Here is a 25,328-nt window from a genome sequence, read left to right as displayed (position 1 = left end):
TTACTGAATTTGTAATTTGCACAGCCATCTGGGGGCGGCATGCAACAGAAGCACGAATGGCAAATCAAAACTGCTGGCAAAATCATAAGTGAGACAAAATAGGGAATAGTCACACATACCATCTAGGAAGCACCATCTAGGAGAAAGTCTTTGTACAGATAGGCCTCTTGGGAAAGACGTTTCCTGATCCTGGTTAGGAGAGAACAAACATAATCACTCCATGGATCATGGAGAATCACATTTACAACTTCCACCAACCAAAAAAGCCATATGACTATTTTGTGCCTGGCGCACACACACAAAAATCCTTATCCATGGTTCTCCTTAATATTTGTGCAACTGCCTGGGGGGTGGAGCGTGTCCGGCTCCTGGGCAGTGTCCAGACTCGAATCTGGCCCAATCAGGGTGTGACCATGCTGGGGCCCATTGTATTTGCAGCTACAATGGGCTTGCCTTCTAGTAAGAATATATATCTTTAAAGTACAGGAATACCTTTGAGTTTCAAGAGTTACTTTCCTCCAATATTGGGAATAGTTATTATTTTTAATGGGCTCGCACTCAACAGTGGTGTGGTCCATTCCACCATCTTGTTCAGAAGTATGTGATGATCTAGCCTTAAATGTAAAGCCCCTAAATCTGCATGACCCACATACAATCACCATGGGCAAGTTTTGCTATGTTTTAAGTTTTATCTGGGGCTCATATTAACAATGAAATTGTCTACTCTCTTGGAACCTGCGGTACGTACTATGGGGAAAATATGTCAAAGAGCCATATTTGGCCAGCATGGTGTCATGGTTAAGAGCAGCAGACTTTAATCTGGGTGATGTTGAGCTAGTCACGGTTTTCTTAGGCTTGTTCTCACAGAGCAGTTCTGTTAGAGCTCTCTCAATCATTCTTCTGCTTAACAATGGCTGTTCTGCAGGGCGGAAGTGCACTCAAAAAGCTAATCAGGACACTGAAGGAGATGGTTTGGAAATCTTTAGGAAGTTCCTATCCTAGCTATGCTAAATATACATCTCCTCTGATGCCCCCTGCAGGACACTCTTTACATTCTGCTCAATTTAGCACATTGCAGATATTATTATTATTATTATTATTATTATTATTATTATTATTATTTCGATTTATTTCCCGCTACTCCCAAATGGCTCATGGCGGGTTACAGTGTCTTAAAACCCCATTAAACTCCCATTAAAGACTTTAAAACATCACAGCATGGCGGCACAATAATAAAATCCCCTTCCTACCCCGCTTCCTAAAAAAGGGGGGGGTGGAGGAGAAGGAGGTCAATGGTGTCCAAGAAGAAGCCCATGGGAGACCAGTCAATGTACCACCGCAGCCCCAGCCTCAACCATAGACCTGGCGGAAGAGCTCCGTCTTGCAGGCCCTGCGGAACGTTGAAGGGTCCCGCAGGGCCCGCAGCTCTCCTGGGAGCTCATTCCATCAGGTGGGGGCCAGGACCGAAAAGACCCTGGCCCTGGTCGAGGCTAGGCGTGCTTCCCTAGGGCCAGGAAGCACGGCTATTCCAACAGCAGATTAGGGGAAATCTGTGTTCAGATCCCGAAGACATAGCCTCTCAACCACTATCGTTCGAAACAGTCAAACTCCAACCTATTGCTCCAAGGGACAGTAACGATTGAAAATGCCCTGCACAATTTCATTGGTGCTGTTTACATTCATAGATAATGTATTCAGGCCCATGATAATAGATGTCTAAAACAAACTGAAGTCAATGGGATTCAGTGTAATGATGGACTCTTATGTTAGATTCTGAGTGAGGTTTTCCATCTTCACTGGCAGTCTTCAAGCAAAGGTTGGATACACACTTTTCTTGGATGCTTTGGGCTAATCCTGCGTTGAGCAGGGGGTTGGACTAGATGGCCTGTATGGCCCCTTCCAACTCTTATGATTCTATGATTCTATGATCTTTTTCTTCCTCTGGTTTCAGATGAAGACAAGTGATTGTACTTATCTCACGTCCCTGCTGGCTTTCCTCTGGAAAAACTGTGCAGAAAAGATGTCTCTTAATTATCACTTCCTTGTTGCCACCAAAGATGGACTCTGGCTCCAGCAACACCTTATGTGAGATCTCCTGCCGAATGTGAAAAACCAGTGGTTGATCTGGTCTGAAGCCCACAGCAAATGGACAAGAGGATTAGCCCCTTTGGAATGTTAAATGTCAGGACAGGAGGGGGGGAGCACCTGCTCACTGGTGGTCTTTAAGCAGCAGCTGGACAGATACTTCCCATGGATGCTTTAGGCTACGGGTAGTCAACCTGTGGTCCTCCAGATGTCCATGGACTACAATTCCCATGAGCCCCTGCCAGCGTTTGGGACTTGGACAACTACCACTGAGTTATTGAACAGCTACCCTAATTTTTTTCTAATTTCAACTGCGTTCTAATTCTTTAAATGGTAGCTATCCCAGCAGAAATGTAAAAACTTTCAAGAAACTCTCAGACAGACAAGCCAACATCCCAGGCTTCATTCTGGCTTCAACCTTGTGCACAGTTTGCCTACCCCTGCTTTAGACTCTGTACTGAGATAGGTGTACAAAGGTGGGAAAGCAGCATAGATGGCACCACAATACCCCTGAGAACTTCAGTTCAATTATCAATAAGAAGCAGGCTGCCAAAAAAAAAAAGCCTTCCTATCACCAGAATGCACAAAGAACAGCAAATATAATCTATATATTCACATCCAGTGGCACTTTTAAGACTGACAACGTTTTATTCAAGGTATAAGCATTCACACTTCTTCAGATACACTGAAATGGAAGTTTCCAGTCCATACATATAGGGGGAGCCTGAGCAGCAAACTTGATTTCAAACTTCGATGTATTTATTTACTTCACTGTGTATCCCTCCCGGAATTCAATTCAAACAAATGGTGACCATGTCAGCTAAGCTTATTATTCCTGTTTGGTCCATGCACCTGTTAAACATTTTTATTATGTTGTATGCTGCTCACCATCTGCCAATATGTATGGACTGGGAACTTCCGTTTCAGTGTATCAGAGGAAGTGTGCATGCACACAAAAGGTTACACCCAGAATAAAGCCTTGTTGATCTTTGTCAGACTAGAATTCTGTTCTGTTGCTAAAGACCAACATGGCTACCTATCTGAATCTATCATCAGTATTGTGTTGGAGACCCCAAACCTTTATTTTCTAGCTCAATCAGGTCTTCTTGGTATGTCACAAGTCAGAACTCCCTCCCTAAACATTTTACAACCAAACTATTTCAGCCACATCTATCAAGTTTCCTCTAATTTATCGCAGCCAGTGTGATGCTCATTAGCTTGACATGAAGCTGCCATAATTCCTGGACACCATTTCTTGACTACCGTCACCCCATCCAAAACACCCACAAACATGCAAGATTCTTCTTATGAACTTCTACTTGCCATCTACCAGCCACCAGCCACTACCTTCCTTTTATGTGGAAGCTGGGAAAGGAAATGCTGCTCCTAGCCCCGCCCCCCTTACATCATCCCCCAGCACATTCAAAGCTAAGAAACTAGAGCATTATGCTTCTTTGACTAGTCACCAATCCCAATTCCCCACAAGCACCAAATAAACCAAGATTTTGGTCCAAACCCAGTCAACAAGATGGCAGAATGAAATGAAGTTGCCATTCAACCCACAGGCTGATTACAGCTGCAGACACAGCTTTAAAAAATAACAAGAGAACAAAAGAATGAGAAACTGAGCAACAGAGAGACGCTGACTTTTCTCGCAGCAAAGTGGCATCGAAGAATAGAGCCAGAGAGCATTAGCTTTGGCAGGCAGACTCTCAGAGCTGGAAAACAGTTGATCTCTCTCTCCCGAACTTTTGTCGGGCAGCCTGACTCTGCAGCTAAACTCGAGGGAGGAGCAGTTATCAGTCACCGTGAGGATGGAGGGCTAATGCATTAAACATACCAGATCAGCAAGCATCAAAGAATAGGAGGAGAGCACAATGGGTGCCTGGCAACAAGTTTCTCATTTGCAGCTGGGCCACACAAATGCTTTCTGCTGACTCTTCGCATTCTAAACTCCAGAGGAAGCCCGAGAGGGAAATGTATTTGGTTTATAACCCCTAAAAGTGCCCAGGACACCTTATTAGTGAGAGTTCTATCAACTGACTCGAGTGCTCTTGTCATCCTGCCCTTTCCCCCTTTCCATAATTTATACTGGGTAGATAACGAGATAATGCAGTTTGTGGAAGAACCCCCCAAATTAACCTTAGCAAGACACTCTGCAGTAAAGGCTTCGGGAGGATATATGAATCCGAGAAAGCCAATACGCTACAGAAGAGGCACGCCGTCAAAAGGAAACATCATCAAGTATTGATGATGTGAAAGACTTCAAGCTGCCTGCCTCGGAGAAGCAAATTGGCATTCCGTTTAGAGACGGAGCCAAAGAGCGCGAGAGAGCTGAAGGGACAAGGAAAGGCAAGAGAGCAGGCAGAGAAGGAGTCAGTTCCAATTTTGGGTTATGCCTCCCAACCATGAGCTTTATTCACTGGAGTTTTCTGAAACCATCGAATCAAGAGATCACCAAAACCTGTGGCACTTGCTCTACGATGCTGGTTGCAACCAAGACATGAATTGTGCCTGAGACCTAGACCTCACAAACTACACATTTATGGTTTGCATTATTAACACGTTTATTTATAATTGCTCTCTACATAATGGGCCGAAGGCGGATTGCAAAAGTCTGCTCAGACACATTCAGAATAAACACAAAGGAACATCATTATCAGTTCGACAGCAATATGCTTTCCCAAGAATAATGCAAACGGCAGCCCAGTCAGCAAAATGCCCCCTGGAGTCCAGTGATCTGCACCACAGGCAGAAGAGGCATGTATATTTTTAATATTTGGTTATTTATACTGTATGTGGAGGGTTTGCATTATTAGACTTTCATGTTTTGCTTCTGTTAACCTTTGAGTTCTTAATTCATGTTTTTGGGCTATGCTTTTTTCTCCCTTCTTGATTCATTACAGCTGATGTGTACACACAGTGTACACATGAAGGCGCTTTCAATGGACAGGATTTCCCAGCTTATGTACATTCAAGTGTAAATGAAGAGGTTCTGCTCAGATCTTCTATTGAATATGCAGAAGTTGGGGGCAAGAACAGAGGGCATAGTCCTGTTTTTTCCTTCATTCAATGAGAAATGTATTCCAAAAAGGTAACAAAACACTTCACCATATTTGTCACTATAACAGGGGAGGGGTAGATTCTCACCTGGTAGTGAACTCGCTGCGTAGATGAAGTTACTGATTGCAAATCCTAATGGGAGAAACCCAAAATAAAATAGTGGTAAATCAAAGGCCAGTTTCAGCCTGCATTCTAAGCAAAAGAAGTAATATAACATTATATCATATACAAAATAGTGATCCTACAGCGATCACAACACTGATGCAACAAAACCCAAGGCAAAGGTTCTGTTAACACCACTCAAAAGTTCTAGTCAACCTGTGGTCCTCCAGATGTCCATGGACTACAATTCCCATGAGCCTCTGCCAGCATTTGCTGGCAGGGGCTCGTGGGAATTGTAGTCCATTGACATCTGGAAGACCACAGATTGACTATCCTAGACATCGGTGGCAAATTCATCTACATGTGGCTTAACCTTTTTACAACTGGTCCTTCTGATACTGTCATCTGAACTCAGAGAACAACTCTTGGCTTTCAAATCAAAGTGGAACCTGGCTCAGGGCTCAGACAGATAAGATCACAGATCTTGTTCTCTCCATAAGGTGCAAATTGCAGACTTATGCAGCCTCAGGTTGATGGTGGGGGAAAGTGGCATATAAATATCATAATAATAAACAACTAATAAGAATTTTCTGCATGGACGGGAGAGCAGGTTTAATCCTTCAACCTCCACTATTTTGCTACTTGAAAGTGGGCTCCCTGCTTTCTTATTAACATTTTAAAGGGAAACATTTGCATTTGTAAAGGACACATAGAGGATAGTGGAAGGGCCAAAAAGTGGGACATCTTTTTTTTTAATGAAGGTTTGCTTACCTTGCCTGAACAAGGTTTAAGAGGATTACCCAATGGTCATACCGTTGATCCAGGAACCAATTCCCCCTAATCCCAGATGTATGGGAAGATGTATGGAGATAGCTGTTGTTATTTGCCTGGGAGTAAAAACCTCTCTACACAAATTCAGAGGCATTTTCATCTTATCACTTATTCACTTGTTTCAAAACTGAGCCTCAAAACTGGGGGGGAAAATTGGTTCTTGAGCAATGTCCTTCTGGATCCAAAGTAAATACTGAGCAAGTAGGCTTGATACTTCATTTCCTTCTCTTAGTGGCTAGTTTATAATGGTGACACTTATTAGCCCTATGCAGCTAGAAGAGATGTGAATTAGGCTGTATCCAAGGCCAAAAAATACCAAAAAATTACCTTATCAGTATTTTCTAGGTATTTTCAAAGCCAAATACAGAACAGATTCCATTTTTGGCTTTCCGAAATCAGTTACGGTATTCTTCTTACTGCCTTGACTTCACTTCAAAGTGGGCATCAGTGCATGTGTATGTGTATCAAGTGCCACCAAGTCTCAAGCTGTCACACCTTGGGGTTTTCAAGACAAGAGATGAACAGAGGAGGCTGGCCCTGGCTTGAGCGTCCTTTGTTGTCTCCCATCAGTCCTGTTTAGCTCCTGAGATCTGGTGAGGTTAGGCTAGCCCAGGGCCTCATTCTCATTAGGAGTAATGAATTCATGTATCTTCTTATCTATAGATTTATGGGGAGTTATATAGTCAGATGACATAACCATTTTTAAACCCCCAGGTTTTCAAGACGCGTTTGTTCTCTCCTAGCTAATAATCAGAGATCAGCTCGCCATCTCATTTTTACTGGCCTGGTTGGGCTCCTTCAACAGAAGGTGAGCAAAAGAAAAATGAAGGGACAGCCAAGTCTTTACCTACATAATTTCTGCAGGTCAGACTTCTATCAAAGGCACAACAGCAGGCCCGTCAAAGAGCGCTTACATTGCATAGCATGTTATATTTCAATTACATCTGGGGGGAAAAATCTTCTCACCTTTGAAAACATTTCAAAGCAGCAAGACAACTAAGCAGAGACAAAATAATGCCATGAAATGCAGTTTTCTTCTCAAGAATAAATGGTCCTTGAGTTTATTGACTCCATCCTGGGGTTGCTGGGCAAGAAAAGCTAATTTCCTAATAATGTTCTTTACTAGCAGTCACTCACCTCTTGCAGACGATCCACATACATACGACAAGTCTCCAAGTCACAGTCTCCGCGTACAACGATAATTCCCAGAGGAATGGCTAGGGGAGAAAAACGAATATTCCTATTAACAATAAGACCATTTGAAACAGATGTCTCAAAGATATCGTTCCAGATCCTTGTAGGGATTGGATCCTACAGGCCACCTGTGGAAGGCTTGGGCATTTGTCACTTTCCTTTCCTCCCAATTGTCCCTTCCGCTTTGCAGACCCTAGATATGGAGAACTGAAGGGGATTAATAACCATGCAGGTCACGAGTCTAAACAGAGGAGGGAGAAGAGGTCAGAATCACTTCTCTTTCCTCTTCTATTAGAGGAGCTGCTTGGACACAAGACGGGGAAAGGGTTATTTTTAGGTTTGCCAGCTATGGGTTGGAAAAGTCCTGGAGATTTTGGGGGCAGAGCCCAATTTGGGGAGGGGAGAGACTACAGCAGGGCAAAATCCCATAGAGTCCATCTTCCCAAAGCTGTCATTTTCTGCAGGGGCACTGATCTCTCTAACCTGGAAACCAGTTGTAATTCTGCGAGTTTTCCTGCTACTGCCTGGAGGTTGGCAACCCTAGTTTCTTTAATTTAAGTTTTCCCCACATGGATTCTTTGTTACACATTAGATGTTAATGGGAAGAGCAGTTTTTCATTGCTTCCCTGCAGTATCGTGCTGCATTAGGGCATGATACTCTCTGGCAGTTCCCCAGCTTTTCTACCATCTTTTTTTAAACTCTCCTCCAAGACCCATTATGCACGGGGGTTTTAGCGCACATTCAGGGTGGAATGGCGGCGACTAAAATCACGGATAACGCACGGAGCCGGCTGCAACCGGCTGCAGCTTCGGTGCATGCCGCCGAAAAAGCCGCGTCAGTGAAACGCGGAAGAAAGCGCAGCTTCCGGGTAACCGGGGCGCAACCAGAAGCGGCGCCCGGATCGCCGCGTGCATAATCAGTTACTCTGGGTTTTGCCGCCGTCGTGCCCCGCCCCGTGAATAACCGGTGTGCGTCGCGTCTTCCCCCTCCGCGTTTTCCATGTGACCCGAAATCGCCGTTTCGGCGGCCGTGCATAATGGGCCCAAGTGGCTGTTTCTACTCCCTTTTTTTAGGGTTGCTACAACCCTCCTGCTGGCATCCCTCCCTTCCTGCCACCACTTGGAGCGATGGTGGAAGAAAAATACACAATAAAAGCACCATCAGGACAGCAACATGACATCACTTCCAGGGAAAACCCAGATTGGCTGTCTGGCCTCTCTAGGCCTGTCCATAGCATGCCTCTATCATCTCCCAAACGCTCCTGGGTGTTGCAGCCTGTGGCCTGGCCAACCTGCTCAGCCATGATGCTCACTGACCTGTCCCTTTCCTTCAGACTAATCTGCATCACAGGCCATTGGATCCTCTCAGCTTTTCTGCTGGTGCAAGAGAGAAGATGGGTGATATTGCCCAATTATTCTACTCATTACATCCTGTCCTGCATCTCTTTCTGTCCTCATGTATCCTATGATAGTGGGCCTAGTCTATTCAGGGCTCAAAAGAGGCTCTTTCTCTGCCTCGATCCAGCAGAGAAGCTAATAGAATCCAACACCGTTATTCTGAGGGACGGAAAATGGAGGGAGGGGCTGTGCATTGCCAAGTCTTCCTTGCATGAAGGATGAGATAAACATGTCATAGACAGAGAGAGAGAGAGAGAGATAAATAGAGATGTGAAATTCCATTTCAAATCCCACTTTTCTTAGGAGCCTGAAAGAACTTTGAGGAGATCATCATTCTCACTGCAACATTATGCTATGAGCCAGTGAATAAGAAAAGCAGTTACAGCCTCAAACCAATGAAACTGTGATTTGCTACTCGGTGAGAATTAAATTTGCTTGTTCTTGATGATTATGTTCCTGGGCCCAAAGAAAACAAAACAAAAAAATTTCCAGCCTTCAAGAACCTTGATAGATGTTTTTTTTAAAGAACCTTCCATTTCTGATTGTGTTGTTTCCTCATTAGCCGCTGCTTAGAGGGTGGGTTTCTATCTTTTTACAACAAGGGCCAGTATATCACCCCAGAGAAATTATGTGCCTCTAGAAGTTCCATCCTGCTAAGGGAATTATGTGGCTAGCATAAAAATTCTTCTTTTTTATGACATTCTTTGGGAAAATGCCCCCCCCCCATTGGGAAACCCAACCGTTGCGCTAAAACAATGATAAATTGCTGCAGCTGATTAGCTAATAACTCCTCTGAAAAAGCAGCTGCTTGAGATTTTAGGGAAAACACATGTTTACATAGGGATGCCAGCCTCCAGGTGGGAGGGCCCCTGGAAGACAAGGACAAGCTGACTTCAAGGCTCAAAGGTAGATTTACTGAAATATGTTCAATCAAACCGAGTCAGGTAGGAGGGACCTGGAGGGACCGGGAATTACAGCTTACCTCCAAACTACAGAGATCAGTTTCCTTGGAGGAAATTAAAGCTTTGGGGAATGGACTCTGTGGTATTATACCCCAGGGAGGTCCCTGTTCTCCCCTGGCTCCATCCCACAAATCTCCAGGACTTTCCTAAGATTGATCTGGCAACTCTGACCCCCATTCCCTGCCGGTGGCCAGGGGGAGACCTGGCAACCCTATACTTACAATCAGGGTTAATACAAACTGCCCTGTAGCCAGATATCTATATGTATAAAAGCTGCAGGCAGGATAAGCTGTCAGTAAATTTACAAGCAGCTATCCTATGGTGCTGGAGACAAATGCTGTGAATACCATGGCCAGCCAAAGTTACCAACAAGATGGTTTTAGAGAGGAGCAAACCCACTATGTCAGAAGAAGAAGAAGAAGAAGAAGAAGAAGAAGAAGAAGAAGAAGAAGAAGAAGAAGAAGAAGAGTTGGTTCTTATATGCCGCTTTTCCCTTCCCAAAGGAGGTTCAAAGTGGCTTACAGTCGCCTTCCCATTTCTCTCCCCACAACAGACACTTTGTGGGGTGGGTGAGGCTGAGAGTTATCACTGCCCGGTCTAAACAATTTTATCAGTGCTGTGGTGAACCCAAGGTCACCCAGCTGGTTGCATGTGGGGAAACACAGAATCGAACGTGGCATGCCAGATTAGAAGTCCGCACTCCTAACCACTACACCAAACTGGCTCTAGGAAGGGAAGATATTACAGCTAAGGCTCAATTACTTTAAACACATCATGCGATCAAACTCGCTAGAAAAATCATGAATGCTCGGTATGGTCAACAGCAAAAGAAAATGTTGACGCCAAAGTATCTGCTGGTTTGACACGATCAAAGCCGATATAGGGATGACCATGAATCAACTAAAAGAAGCAGTCAGAGACAGGGACGCATGGCGAATACTTTCCTATAGAATGGCCAAGGGTCGGACACAACTGAACGGATGACATCATCATAATCATCCTATGGCAAACTTACAATTGGCAGAGAGCTGAGAATTCTGCACAAGGGATAGGATTCCTACCTCTGGATTCGGGGGGGAGGGGAGGTCATGCAAACAGGAGTTTTAAAAGGTGAAATCTTCCTTTGTTCTGATGCTGCAACCAGTGGCCTCGTCCTCCTCTATAACAGCAGAGCAAGGAGTATGGGGATGTGTTTGTTACATCTAAGGCACCTGCTTTGTAATGCAACTTAGATTGTTGTTCTCATTTTATTTCCTTAGATCTATGTTGTCCAAACTATGTATGTGCTGTAACTGAAGCTTTAGCAATAAAGCTTCTTTCCTGTTTACGAAAGCAAACTGTGCCTGAAATTCCTCCCAAATGCTGCAGGCTGCTCTTGCATTCTAGCAAAACGCATGCACATCGGGGGGAAGCAAAAGTATTTGGAATGTACTTGTGTTTTGTATTTGTTTAGAGGCAGCCGTATCAGGTCCCCTAAGGCCCTGATCACTTGAAAGACTGGGCCTTATATCTTGGAGTGGTGGTAGGAAGAGAGAGCATAATTTTGCACACAGGTCAACGTACAATATGCATGTGAGTACACACAGAGCACAGGACTGTGACAGCCATCACCACCCAAAATGAGTTCCAGAGCCTCTTGCAAGATTTTTTGAGTTGTCATAGCAACCCAGATGGATACCGAAGCCTTCTCTCAGAATGATGATCAGAACAGGGAGGAGGAGAGACAAAAGGAAGAGAGACAGGGATGCCAGCCTCCAGGTGGGATCTGGAGATCCCCTGGAATGACAGGTCTTCTCTAGACTAAAGAGATCAGTTCCCCTGGAGAAAATGGCTGTTCTGGAGAATGGACTCCATAGGATTATGCAGCACTGAGGTCCCTTCGCTCCCCAGATCCACCCACTCTCAGCTGCACCCCCCAAAGTCTCCAGGTATTTCCCAACCCAGAGCTGGCAACCTTAAAGAGAGAGGAGGGAGAAGACTCTCTATGGGGTCCTCATGGGGCCTTCCCATGTAATATGCAATCAATATAGACAGGCTTATTTTGCATAACTGATTCTACTTCCAAGACACATACACTCAAAGACTGCAGATTTTTATTTTTATGCCTAGAGAGTGCTGTGAGGGCGTGTGGCAGAGCAAGCGGGAATAGACATCAAGAGGCAGAACTGAAACCCTGATTACTGGAACTGCTCATCTGCATTCCTGTGGTTTCTGTGATTTCACCAAGCACCAACAATGCAATTTAAAGCTCTTTGCTTCAGTCATAAAGGTTGGTGACCTCATTCGAAAAACAAAACGCTCAAGATTTTGGGAACAGTGGCTTCACCTGTGATAAAAAGTCAAAGTCAGTCCCCTGTGGAGAAAAGTTATATCAGAAGATAGTTTAGAATTCAAAAGATGAACTGTTAATGAATCTATCTTTCGGAAATGATTTAGTCACACTGATTCCTGCCTCGGTGGAGAAAATTGGATTAGATTACCTTTCAGGTGCTATGCACAATCATATTGGATGATTTTAAGTGCATACCTGCATTGAAACACTGTCTTAGTGGAATGCAAGATCTGCTAGGGAGGGAGGGAGGGAGGGAGAGAAGAACAGGAAGAGGAAGAGGAGGAGGAGGAAGAGGAAGAAGTTCATTGAAACTCTGTCTTAGTGGAATTCAAGATCTGCTAGGGAGGGAGGAAGGGAGAGAAGAAGAAGAGGAAGAAGAGGAAGAGGAAGAAGAAGAAGAAGACGAAGAAGAATTGGTTCTTATGTGCCACTTTTCTCTACCCAAAGGAGGCGCAAAGTGGCTTTCAGTCGCCTTCCCTTTCCTCTCCCCACAACAGACACCCTGTGAGGTGGGTGAGGCTGAGAGAGCCCTGATATCACTGCTCGGTCAGAACAGTTTTATCAGTGCCGTGGCAAGCCCAAGGTCACCCAGCTGGCTGCATGTGGGGGAGTGCAGAATTGAACCTGGCATGCCAGATTAGAAGTCTGCACTCCTAACCACTACATCAAATTGGAAGAAAGAAAGAAAGAAAGAAAGAAAGAAAGAAAGAAAGAAAGAAAGAAAGAAAGAAAGAAAGAAAGAAAGAAAGAAAGAAAGAAAGAAAGAAAGAAAGAAAGAAAGAAAGAAAGAAAGAAAGAAAAAAAGATCAGGTAAACTTGGCTGTTGCCCTCAAAGGACAAAACAGCTCCCTTTAATCACTCAGGATTTCCAAAACTGTGATGCCTACCACCACTCTAGTGTCAAGACTAATCTACTCTGAGCAGCATTATGATGAGTTGTTAGATACTGGGAGAAAAATTCAATTTTAGATGAGGCTACCGATAGAATCAAATTGGTATTGCAAGCAAACAAGGAGAGCAAACTTTATTTACTCTGAGTAACGGTGATCCAGGTTATTACACTGATGTCGGAGCATTTGATGCTCCATCATGAAGACATGTCTCAGGCAAAAATCTTAATAGCTTTCCTGCAGTGCTGCCAGAGGGAGAATAAAATGGTTCTTTCTTTCGATGCTTTGATTTTTGTCATTTATAGTTTATTTTGGTGGTGATATTGAACGGGGAACATTAAGAAATTACTCATATTCCTGAAGCTGTTGTGCTGAAGCAAGAGTCATGCTAATTCACGCTGTGTTTAGATCTAATCTGTCCTGAAATAGAAGAGCTAGATTAAGACTAAAACTTGTCAAGAAGTTGTTGGTCAGTAGCTGGGCAAATCCAGTATGCACCAAACAACTGGCCAAGCTGCAGTATTTTGGGGGGAATTCTTAAGGGAATGGGGGAAATTTCATGTCTAAGAAAAAAGCCAACGAACAAAACTCAGTGGCAGAAATAATGAATTAGTATAATCTGCAACATCATCAACCTTCAGCACTTTTGTCTAAGTAAAAATATATCTATTTCTGTACTCTGGAGGGGAAAAAAATCAAACTATCCAGAGAGCTAAATGAATAACCACATGATATGTTTGGAGCCATTGCTTGAGACATCTTGAAAAGGGGACTAGACACATCCATACAGAATAGATTTATCGACTATTGGCCATGATTGCTAAGTGGAGTCTCCATTATGTCTTTCTAAATCTATTGGCGGAGGGGAGTAATTGCAAGAGAGAGCTATTTGGCTTCATGCTCCACTTGTGGGCTTTTTGAAAGCATCTGACTGGCCATTTTGAGAAAGGCGATGTCTTGACAGACTATTCAGCAGATCCATCAGGACTCCTTCTATGCTCTTGTGTAGAAGTTAGATAAAAGGACTTGGGCAGAGTATAAACATTTAATTTGCAACTCACCTTGGGCAGCAGAGAGTTTATTTAGCTGACTCCAAATTCTGATTTTTTTTTTAAGGGTGGCCTTGATACAGAAGCAGGTTAAAGAACAATCTGGTTATAATTCTGTCTTCTAAAATGCTACGTTACTGAGCAGAGGTGCTTTTCCTCTTTAACACATCATTAACTCTGCTCTTGACAGGTAGCAAACAGTAATATAAATCAGTTTTCTCATGAGTGGTCTCATGAGTTTGAGACACTCAAGTGCAGTGCAAATATAAGCCAGGATCCCTGCAAAGTGGAGCTGCAGATCAGAAACCAGCTTCATAAATTATACCATCCCCTCTTCCTGCCCTCCCTCCTTGGAAGATCTTCCCCAACACCTTCCTTGTTACATCTCGACAGGTGCGAACAATAGTTAATGCTACCTGGACTCTTTTCTTCAACAACCACTATAAATCTTGTACTCAAATTCTGGTTTAGGCAAGAACCTTACTCCGCATTGATGCAGGTGTGAGACGAAAGCATAGTGGAAAGCAATACGTGTAATGAAGAGGGGTCTGTGCCAGACGTGTGAAAGAAGACACCATTTTACAAAGATGGCTTCTAATCTGCAGACCATAGTTTGAGACAGCCAAGGTTACCTCTGCATTAGGCCACATACAGCACTATTCTAGCCCTAGGTATGCCCTTGAATTCAATAGAACCAGAAGGTCATAGCGGTGTTCAGCACAGCAGGTCCTCACACTTTTCTTTTAGCTGTCAAGTCACAGCCAACCTATGGTGACCCTGTAGGATTGTCAAGGCAACAGATTCCCGAGGTGGTTTTGTCATTGCCCACCTCTCGGGACCTCCTTGCTGGTCTCCCACCCAAATAAGCAGGGCCGACCCTGCTTAGCTTCAGAGATCAGGCTAGTCTGGGGCCATTCAAGGCAGGGTCAGCTAGTCACACTACTGCTCTGCAAATGAATTGGTGACATCGCCAGCCATTTTTGAAGTCAATAAAGAGGCCTTCCAAATACCATCCCCCCATTTCTTAACAGCAGTACAACTGTTGCCTCAGATTATCATGAGGCAGGCATCGGTTTTGTACACCTTCAAGCATGAGAGAGAAATAGATAGATATAGATGAAATAGATATAGATATAGATCCCTCCACCCCACAAACCCCAGCTGTCATCTTCTTGAAGAACACTCAGAAAACTGGGGGATGAAGCCTTTAATGTTCCGGATTAATTTATGTGTCAAGGGATGACAAAAGATGTGTTCGTGCTTGTATCTTTACCAAGGGCATCCCAATACGACTCCTGGGAAGAGTGCCAGCAAGCCATGAAAAGGTGTGTGCAGGTGGAAGGGGGAGACTGTCTAAGCCGAATAAGGATATTTCTACAGGAAGATAAGCAAACCAATTAGAAGATTCACCATCCAGTAATTACCAGGGAATCCCATATTATAAAGAGGAGGCCGATGCTTTGTTACATAACAAATAGCCAGCCTTGTAATTGAATATGAATAATGAGCCAGATGCAGGAACAAGACTCTATTAAACTGTTATCACTAGCCGCCACATCCTGCATTGATTAATGACTCAGTGTGTGTCACCAAGGAAAGGGACTTCATTTTAAGGAGTTGTCATCAAGCGTGTCGCCAGAGCAGCTGACCTCCTCCTTTGACTTCTACACTATGAATGTGACAATTAATTATCACGGTACTTCCCTCCAGTAATGATGTATTGTTTTTCTCCCTGGGCTTATAAGGATTTTAGGCCTATGAGATCGTATCATGAAATTAATAGGAATATTCTCAGCGGTGATAATGGTGTCTGCCTGGGACCCTGAAGGTATGATCCGAAGAGACCTGTCACAGCAACCTTGCTGAAACGAAGCCCATTGGGGTCCCAGTGGGGCTTGCATGGGATATAAGAGCCCCACATGGACCACCTTGAGTTCCACAATGGAAGAATGGTGGGTCATAAATGGAAGAAATGAGAAATACTTGCTTCATACTCTTATTCATTGCTGGAGGTAGGAGATTTTTCTTAGCATTCTGCCCACTGCAGACACTCGCCAGGGACGAATGACATAAGAGGAACTATACTAGCTTAGGCTGCACCTCTGCTGGAGGAACAATCACCTAAGTTGGAGGAAGTCTCAAGCTGGAGGAAGTCTTTTAGACTTTGCTTGGAGGAGTGCTAGGTTGTGGTCTGCATTCAGAAGCCATGAATGAGAATTAGGTGAGGATACTATAAATACGCCTGGGTTCCTTTTGCTCCTTAAGAACAGCACCAAAATTGCAAACTAGGAAGTCTTCAATAAACCACAATTTGTCATAAGATGTATGCCTGACACTTTAACAAACCAGTATTTGCCTCTGACTTTCTTTCTTCCCCACCTCTCTCAGCAATCACATTTTAACCGTTGATTTAACCCTGGTTTGTAAGCTGAAAACAAATGATTTGTTAATGTTCAGAACATTGCTAATATCTGCTCAGATCAATCAGACCTGACAACAAACAGTGGTTTGTCAGAAACGTCTTGGTTTGCAATTCCACTGCTAAATATGAAAGATGGGAGTGAGTATGAAAGACACAGTATTTCATTGTTACAACACACAATGGCTTGCCTGTAACATCTGGATGCAGATATAGGTGATATAATATCCCTTGGGCCCTGCTAGCCCCTTGCACAAGGAACTTGGAGTCCCTCTGATACTGAAAAAAACTGACTCAATATCACATATTTTATTCCATTGCCTGTCGCATTCTATGCTCAGACACCAATTTACTGAACCTATTACTGCAGATTCCCTTTGCCCGACGGATAGAATTACTCAACATCTATGAGCTGATAAGTCCCTGGAAATAACAGAACCAGTAGCTGACTTTTTTGGCTACTGTGATACAAAAAGGAAATCAGATATGCAAGAAATAATTATCGGCCACTGGGATTTATTGTTGATGTAAACGATTACTTATTGAGCATATTATGGGCGAATGTACAACTGGTTATTTCTCTTTTATCTGTGATCTGTTTTATTTTCAGTTTAGGTCATCATTCTTACTCGTTTATTTGCAGACGAATTCCTTTTATGTGTCACTAAAGGTTTTGAATGTTGTTGGATTTTTTATTCTGGAAAACACGAGCCGAGCTAGCAGCTAACATGGCTGTTCTGCACCACTAGATGGCTTTGCGCATAGACGTGTTAACAAAAACGTATCAGAACAATCACGTCACAACAACTGGATTCCCTGATGACAAGCAATACATTTTACATCAAAAAAAAGGATAGGCAGGTATTGATTTTCTTATTTATAATGTTAGATGAGGATTTTATGCTTGTGGAAATATCAAGAGTGTATTAATCATTATGACAGCTAGACTTTGGAAGAGGGTGCAGAAGCTATAGCCAAACTGGGGCTTTTCTAGGGTGTACCCCTATTCTGCACTCAGGGCATTGAAGCACATTAGAGTTTGACATTTCCTGCAGCACATGCTTGATATCTATTTGACTTGATATCTTCCCTTCAGCTCCAGGACATCTCTAATACCAGCTATTTTCTCTCTGTTTCACCTGTTTTCTGGTTCAGCACTGAACAGGAAGAAAACCAGTTAACCAAACACATAATGGGCCCACATCTCCAGGCCATGCCTGAAGGCTTCCAGATATTTCCTTATGCTTCCATACATTTATTTAAAGTCTCCCTTTCTCACTTGGACTGGAGGTGGATTACACACAGTGAGTAAGTACAATCAGTGAGGCATTCAAGAAACAATCCAATAAGATTTGGGTTGTAGAACAAACCAGAAACATAAGGTTTACCATTACACTAGGCTTTCTCAACCAGAGTTTCGTGAAACCCTGGCGTTTGTTGATAACCCTGGAAGGTTTTCCTGAATGGGCAGAAGTTAATTAATTATATAATTTGTTAAACATTTATTGGGTGATACATCCATACATGGTCATGTCAACAACCCCCTCAATCCCAAAATGGCCACCTGGAGCAGGTGGGGAGGGGAGGGGCATCGGGTGGGCATCTACACAGATATGCCTCCCAACCCTATTGTGCAGGATCACACCACTTATGGGGTTTCTCAAAGCCTGAAGAATGTTTTAGGGATTTCTCAATAGGGAAAAAGTTGAGAAAGGCTGCATTACACATCCAAGGAGGCAAAATTCCATAGCAAGATTCTAGTTTCAACAACCTGTGCACAGTTATATACTACAGACCACAGTCCCAAACAATTTTTCTAAGAAACTATGTGAATCATCCAGTACAACACAATCTATTGCCTTCACAGAAAAGCCCTCCTGAATAATCCAGTGTTGCAAAGTGTGTGGAAAGCCTGGAGAGTGGGAACCTTCCTGATTTCCCCAGGCAGACTGTTCCACCGGGAGAGAGGGGCACAATGCAGAGAATCCCTTTCTTTCCATAGTGGCTCCAGTGTCCAATGGGAAATAATTTTTTAAATGTAAAATCTGGCAATAGCATGATGTCACCACTGGGGGAAATCCAGAAGTGATGTCAGTCCATTGTAGGAATCAGTGGAAACTCTACCATAGATTTTCCAGCAGTTCCTAGAGAGGTGCGACGTCATTTCTGGCTTTTCTAAGAAATAATAATGCCTTCAACAGTCTCTCTTATGTACTCCCTCCCAACTCCTGCACGTTATCCCTATGGCATGAACTGGAGGGGAGTTTCTACAAATAAAGGACTGCTTTCTGCTCCTCCCCACCAAATCTCCCTACCCAGGCAACGGGGAATTCGTTTACTCATCTCTATGGAACACTGGGCCTCACTGGCAACTGCAGAGAGCATTTGGTTATCAAACACAGCTAAAACCTGCAGGTTTCTGGAGATATACCCCATGTGAGGTTCTCCATCACCTTGGTCGGTAGGGGGTGGAGTGGTATTTTTTTCTGCCATGTTGGGAATTTTTTAAGTCTTTTAATGGGAGTTTTAATGTGGGGTTTTAAGACTGTTGTTGCCCGCCACGAGTCTATGTAGGGAGTGGCGGGAAATAAATCAAATCATCATCATCATCAAAAAGTAGTCATACCAATTATCCATTATAACTTACAAGCTTCCCGGAGTTTTTCCTTGTCATAATGCAGCCCCTCATAATCTTGTAAACTAATTCTGTTCACTCTGATCCGCAGGCGTTCTGGAACAGAGTGGGGGCTGAAAGGAAAGGAAAGAGATCGGTCAAGGAGAGAATGCAGAGCCAAATCAGAGGAACCCAAAAGAGAGATTTTTCCCCACACCAGAATTAGCAGGAATGAGAGAGAGAGGATGACAGGAAGCCTGAGCAAAAATGAACCAAAGCCCGAAAGGCTCTGAGCTGTCACTCTCAAAAGACAAGCTGGATGCAAACAAATGGTTCAACCATTGAGTCCACTGAATGTGACCCTTGAAAATCAGAAAGGTAGAAAAGCCCATCTCGTTGTTATAAAATCGGGGGGGGGGGTTGCTTCCTTTATGAATGACCACCATGACCCAATAATTTGATTATTACAATCCATCCTCAGCGCTCAAAAATCCCAGATGCCCTGAGACCCATTTGAAGCTTATTTCTGTGTTACTAACATATTTCTTCATTAGTTAAGACCAGCCCCTGTTGATCTCAACAAAGCAAAAAGTACACTATCAATTCAAGATCCATAGGAAATACGATGCATTTGCTGTCAATGAAGGATATTCAGAGTTAACCCGTTCATGCCAGTCCAGAATCCATCACATCGCCCACTACTGAGGTGGCATTATATATCACTGGCCATTGTGCTGTTTTGCAGTTCAGGAGTTATTCAGCTCCCAGATTGTCTGGCCCACACCAGTTGTGAATAACTGCTATGAAAACAACACAGTATCTGTTGGAATACGCAGGATCTGCAGTGTGCATGATTGAGCAGAATGTTGGGGGTGCCCAACAGGGGGCATCGGAGGACATGATGTTAAGCATAGATGGGATAGGAACTTCCTGATGATTTTCAGGTTATCGCCTTCCTGCTTTTTGAGGGTGGCTCCTCCCAGCTTGCCTCCACAACAGTTGTTGATTGGAATTATTATTCAGCTTGTATATCATCCTTCTACACAACTACAGCTGGCCACATAGTAGGGTCTCTGTCTCTCTCTTTTCATACGAAGTTGTTTATCTTTATGAATACAACTGTTTTTATTCTTTAAGCAGCCTGGGGCTTTGCTTTCTCTTCATATTCAAACTCTGCCCACCGTATCAACAGATCAGCAAATGCACTCTTAGAATTCAACTTATCATTAAGCAACCAGTCTAATAAGGAAGATACAGTTATCAAGAATAGGGAATCCAAAGGCAATATCTAACACACATGCCTCTTAATAATACAGTAAGAGGGTGCTGGGAGGAAATGGGACTCATCGCCTAACCACCAATCAGATTGGCTATCCCAGCTATCCCATCCTTGATCGGCCATCCATCCAACAGAGAACAGATCTAACAGGACTGTGACTAGCCCAAAGTCACCCAGCTGTCTGCATGTGGAGGAATGGGGAATCAAACCTGGCTCTCCTGATTTGAAGCTGCCGCTCCTAACCACTACATCAAGCTGGCTCTATACAATATACAATACAGATGTATAAATGACAAATATATACCTCCTCCACAGCATGCACTTGCTGGTTTGGCCCTTCTCTCCTTGCTTCTGAAAGAGAGTGGCAGGCTCTACATGATGTTGAAACTGGAGATACCAGAAATTGAACCTGGGACCTTTTGCATACCAAGCAGATTTTCTACCACTGAGACACATGGAGTGCTAGTGGGGTCTTAATACCGTACATGTGACAGTCCTCTGTGTGTGTGTGTAATCTTAATTTGGGGAACTGGTATATCCTACAACTCAGACTTGTCCACAAGTGCCTTTTTTCATAGAACCCAAAATGGAGAGCTTCGGGGAGGTTGAACACACAACTCTAAACTGCATTCTCCAGTAAAGTTCAGCGAAAGAGCGTCACAGTTTCAACAAGTAAACTCCCTCCACTATTATGCCATGAGTTCTTTTTAGCTTTGCTGCCCTAACAAGCCATATCGTCATTGACCTTCTTGCAATAAAACCTACTGAGAAAGGCAATTAGCAAAAATTTCCAAGGGAGAGTCTAGTATACTTTTTCTGCCTGCTGTAAACAGGTATGACATTGCTGGAGTGATGAGAGAGAGACAGAGACAGAGAGAGATTGCAAATGAACCTGCAGTGTCAGCAGCACCTTAAGGAAGGTGGAAGCAAAAAGGGAGTAATGAACTCTGCAACTGCCAGTTAAGTCTGTGGGGGCAAATATAATTTTTCAGTTCTGTGAGTTTTGTATTCTTATTTAGCAGGAATAAAAAATGTTCCCAAAGCAGACAATATGAACATATATATATAAATTATAAATCAGTAATCAACCCATCCCAGGAGACATAATTACAAGTTTTGCAGTATGCCAGGCAGACAATAGCACCGTGTTGTTAAATAGCAGCAGCTGTGTTGTCCAGATGCCCTCCGATACGCAGAACTGTCTGAGTTCAAAGCAAGCTGTCAAGGATTTACCGGAGCATCCTAACTTCCGGCTCTATTCAGGAGACAGCTGTCCACCTTAACTGGCACTTGGACAGCTCGGCTCGCCAAATATACATACCTGTTTCTGTTTTTAAGCAGAGGCTTAGAACGCGAGCAGGTGGGAAAAGAAGATGGCAAAATGAATTCAAAGCAAGCTGTGCAATTTGATTTGGCCTTTTGTTGGTGCACAACTTCCTTTTGACCTCCAAGAAGTGGTGGAGTGAGAAATGAAGATCATTACAATTGCCTTCTGTTATTGCCTTTGACAGTTCTGAATAAAATAAGGGTATCAAGTTAAGTAGTGGCAAGGCTTTGATTTTATATATATATGGCTTTTGTATTTTCCTGGTGAAATCTGGTGCTGCTGCTTTAAGTGTTTGTTAATGTAATTTTTCATGTGGTTTGTTTTATGTTTTGTGGCTGATTTTGCACCCGCCTTGGGAATTTTAATGGAAAAGTGGTACATGGATATTATATAAAAATACCGCTTGAGCGCATGGAGCAGATAAGGTCATTCTTCCAGTATAGTCCTAAGAGTTCCCCCCATCTAAGCTCCATTGACTACTTTAGATTGTTAAGAATACGAGCATTTAACTGCCTCGGCTGTATTTGCAGAGAGGAAACCCAGCGCAGCACCCTAAAGAGTAAGGCACTAAAAGACTGACAAGCTGTGAAACCAAAGAGGCACAAAGCAAGAAGCAACAGCATCCCCCAGTGTTGCAAAAAATAACATTTCTCTCTTCTTTTCCAAAGAACCTGGTCATGCAGGGATGAAGCCAACGCAAGCAGAAATGAATGTCAAATTATCTACATAGTTGGAATGTTACCTAGCCCAGCTGAATAACCCGTTCTCATTGTCCCCCAAGAATAAGGCCAGAGGAAATTCACACACGATCACAACCACAACCCTCAGCTTAAGAACAACGTGCATCCAGGGAAAAGGTGACGGGAATAAAATTGAACAAACCATCTTGACAGAGTCTGGCATCCAAAGATTTACTCCAGGCATACAAAACTGCTCTATACTGGCTCTGGTTCCATCAAACTCAGTTTCATCTGTTCCAACTGGCAGTCACTTGAGGGTCTCAGGCAGAGAAAAGCCTTCCCTATCAACTGCAACCTGAAATCCCTAAATAGAGAATCTGGGGCCACCTTCATGCAAAGGACATGCTCAATCACTGGCCCTAGGCCCTCCATCAATTCATCGGTGAACATTCTTGGGCTCGTTTTACATTTTGTTGGTTCCAGAAGATTGTACACAAGACTGTACAGAAGATTCTTGAATTTAAAAACAAGATTTTGTAGTTAGTAGTCATCAATTATTTCTGTCAAAAACCTGTAGTATCACTTTGGGTCTATTTAATTATCTGCAACTGTTTCACTTTGGGTCTATTTAATTATCTGCAACTGTTTGGGCTTGGGACGTATTCCTTTGCAAATTATCCTCTTGCTTTTCATGCTTTTCACCTCTTCTGCCTCTCCTTCCTTGGGTATTTCATGGGAGATATTGCTACTTTACTGTTTGCTTCTTGATAATGTGACATTTGCTGTATAGCTCAGCCCCAAACTCTGTGGGGCTTTACGCACCGGGATCTTTGTAGCAAATTGGTCACTGAATGAAAAATCGCCATTTAAAATAGTGGAATTCATCGTTATGCATACCTGCCTTTGTAGTGGAATCCAGTTGCGTTTTGTAGCGTTTCCCACAGGCTTTCGGTCTCGGCAGAAATCACTAGAAAGGAAGCGCTATTGCCAAGCTCGTCCCGCCCCTGGCCATCAAGCAGCCAATGGGCAGCCGTTAGCATGCTCCCAAACAGCCCCTTTCCCTTTAAGAAAGGTTTTTTTTTTAAAAAAAAACAGACCCATTGCAACGAATCTGTGTAGATTCGTTGCAACGGAGAGACCCATCCAGCTGCCTAATGTGTTTGAGCTGTCGTTTGATCGTTGCCACGCTTCCTCCGAGTGAGAAAAAAAATCCCCCCCCCTCACGGGCCCGATTTTCGGCTGAATGAATGTGTAAAAATTAAAGGGAAAATACATCAGCAAACGGGCTTTTCTGTGGTTTGTGCTTAGTGACTAAAGGAGAGGGACTGAAGCCAGGGAAGCCTCTAAACAGAAAGAGGCTCGCTGGTGCGTTTATCCCCGCTCGCTCGGAGAAAAAAAAATGGCGATCGCTTCGCCGGAAGATCAGAGAAGAGAGCCAGGGGGAGGGACTTTGTAGAAACCGCAACAATGTTAACGCACAGGTCTTTTTCGCTAGTGTTGCAGATTGGTTGCAGGAGTGTATCGCTTTCCGGAGGGTGAATCCACTTTTGGGGATTTCCCTGAAAGCGCTACAAGGAAGCGCTTTTTGCAGATTGGTTTCAGGTGTGTGGCAGATTGTCAACGACGTTGTGCAAAACAGCAAATCAGTAGCGTTTTCAATTGGCAACCATTGTGCTATTTTGAAGGCGTGCAAAAAGCCCCTGTATCTTCCAGTACAAAAGATGGCTTTGGTGAGGAGCAAGAACAAAAACTCACAGCAAGAAACTTTGCCTTGCGCCACAGAATGTCCAAATCTCCACACCCATTTAGCCTAGATTAAAGACAAATCTTGTACTATCAATCCTGCAATTCTGCAAGTATTTCTATTCCATTCATTTCCCTCATGGGTATGCCCCAACCGTGATTTCTGTGAGGCAGTACTAATGATCTTTAATGCTGTTGGGAGTTCTAGATCGTGTGCCAAGAACCACGGCAAACAGTTGAACTTCCACAATGACAGCATGATAGATTTCTCAGTTGTTCTGTTCTTTCCTTCCGTGACTTTCAACCAGCACGAGCCCCTCGTGTATATGCACTCTAGCAGTCAACCCCTGAAACTGATGGACAGAATGGAATCTGGTGTGTGCACAAGAAATGTCAAAGGCTCTAAAAATGGTTTCTCATCCGCCGTGAAAACACTTCCTGAAAGCTTAATTATGAGAATGAAATCTGGAAGCAAGTTCTCCATAGGCATCCTCGGCTCCCAAGAAAATATAGAAGGGGAAAGAACAGACCCAAGCAAAGGAGAAATAGAAGCCACAGATGGAATCCCTTTTTGGTCAGAAGCCCCAGTCATGGAAGGAAAAAGACCAAGATGTGATTGCCCTACTACACTATGCCTCTCCTCCCTGCCCTGGACATCTGTGGCAATTGAAGACAACACAGCACACGTAGCTCAGCCATGCCTGGAAGACTCACAGGATGAAGTTCTGTCTTTATTTATTTAGGTTATTTATAGTCCATCTTTCTCACTTGGACTCAAGAGCTAGTCAATACAATCAATGGATAGGATGTTCAAGAAATAATGCAACTAGGGTGGCAGAACCAACTAAAAGTCTAACAACAGAATGGAAGCAAAGCATATATATAAACATGACACATTAAAGGATGCAAAATTCCTATTAGGACCCTAGTTTCAACAAGCTGTACTCCTCAGTATAGACCACAGTTCCTAATAGTTTGTCCAAGTAACTTTGTGGAGCATTTGTATAGTGCTACTGTATTGCCTGCATAGAAAACACACACTTTTCTTGGATGCTTTAGGGTGCTTAGGGCTGATCCTGTGTTGAGCAGGGGGTTGGACTAGATGGCCTGTATGGCCCCTTCCAACTCTATGATTCTATGATTCTCTGATTTTATGATTCTATGAAAATCCCTCTTAAATAATTCAGTTTTGCATCACTTGTAGAAAGCCAAGAAAGTGGGATACCTTCCTGACCTCACTGGGCAGGCCATTCCACAAGGTAGAAGCCATAACGGAGAAAAGCATACATGTACACAGGTGGTTTTCAGGGCTGACTGGTTAATTAGCCACCTGCTGCTGTCACTGTTTTACTTAGACTAT

General features: G+C 43.5%; 1 protein-coding gene across 7 annotated transcripts in view; it reads right to left on the bottom strand.

The window, feature by feature from the left end:
* The window catches only part of DGKI (diacylglycerol kinase iota), a 267,208-nt gene that overhangs the window by 61,095 nt on the left and 180,785 nt on the right, over positions 1 to 25,328 (bottom strand). For all 7 annotated transcript variants that reach the window (XR_013231404.1, XM_077339877.1, XM_077339872.1 and 4 more), the window contains 4 exons: positions 18,973 to 19,073; positions 7,219 to 7,298; positions 5,236 to 5,280; positions 120 to 189 (listed from right to left, as the gene is read on the bottom strand). Coding sequence is in view for 6 of the 7 variants with exons in the window: in XM_077339877.1 (XP_077195992.1) it covers positions 120 to 189; positions 5,236 to 5,280; positions 7,219 to 7,298; positions 18,973 to 19,073 (296 nt within the window). In the remaining variant the exon portion in view is untranslated. The remainder of the gene's footprint in view (positions 1 to 119; positions 190 to 5,235; positions 5,281 to 7,218; positions 7,299 to 18,972; positions 19,074 to 25,328) is intronic.

The sequence above is a fragment of the Paroedura picta genome, chromosome 5 (genome assembly GCF_049243985.1).
Source record: "Paroedura picta isolate Pp20150507F chromosome 5, Ppicta_v3.0, whole genome shotgun sequence".
Taxonomy (NCBI): Eukaryota; Metazoa; Chordata; class Lepidosauria; order Squamata; family Gekkonidae; genus Paroedura; species Paroedura picta.
Note: the sequence above shows the minus strand (reverse complement) of the source record. Positions and strands in the feature narration are given on the sequence as shown.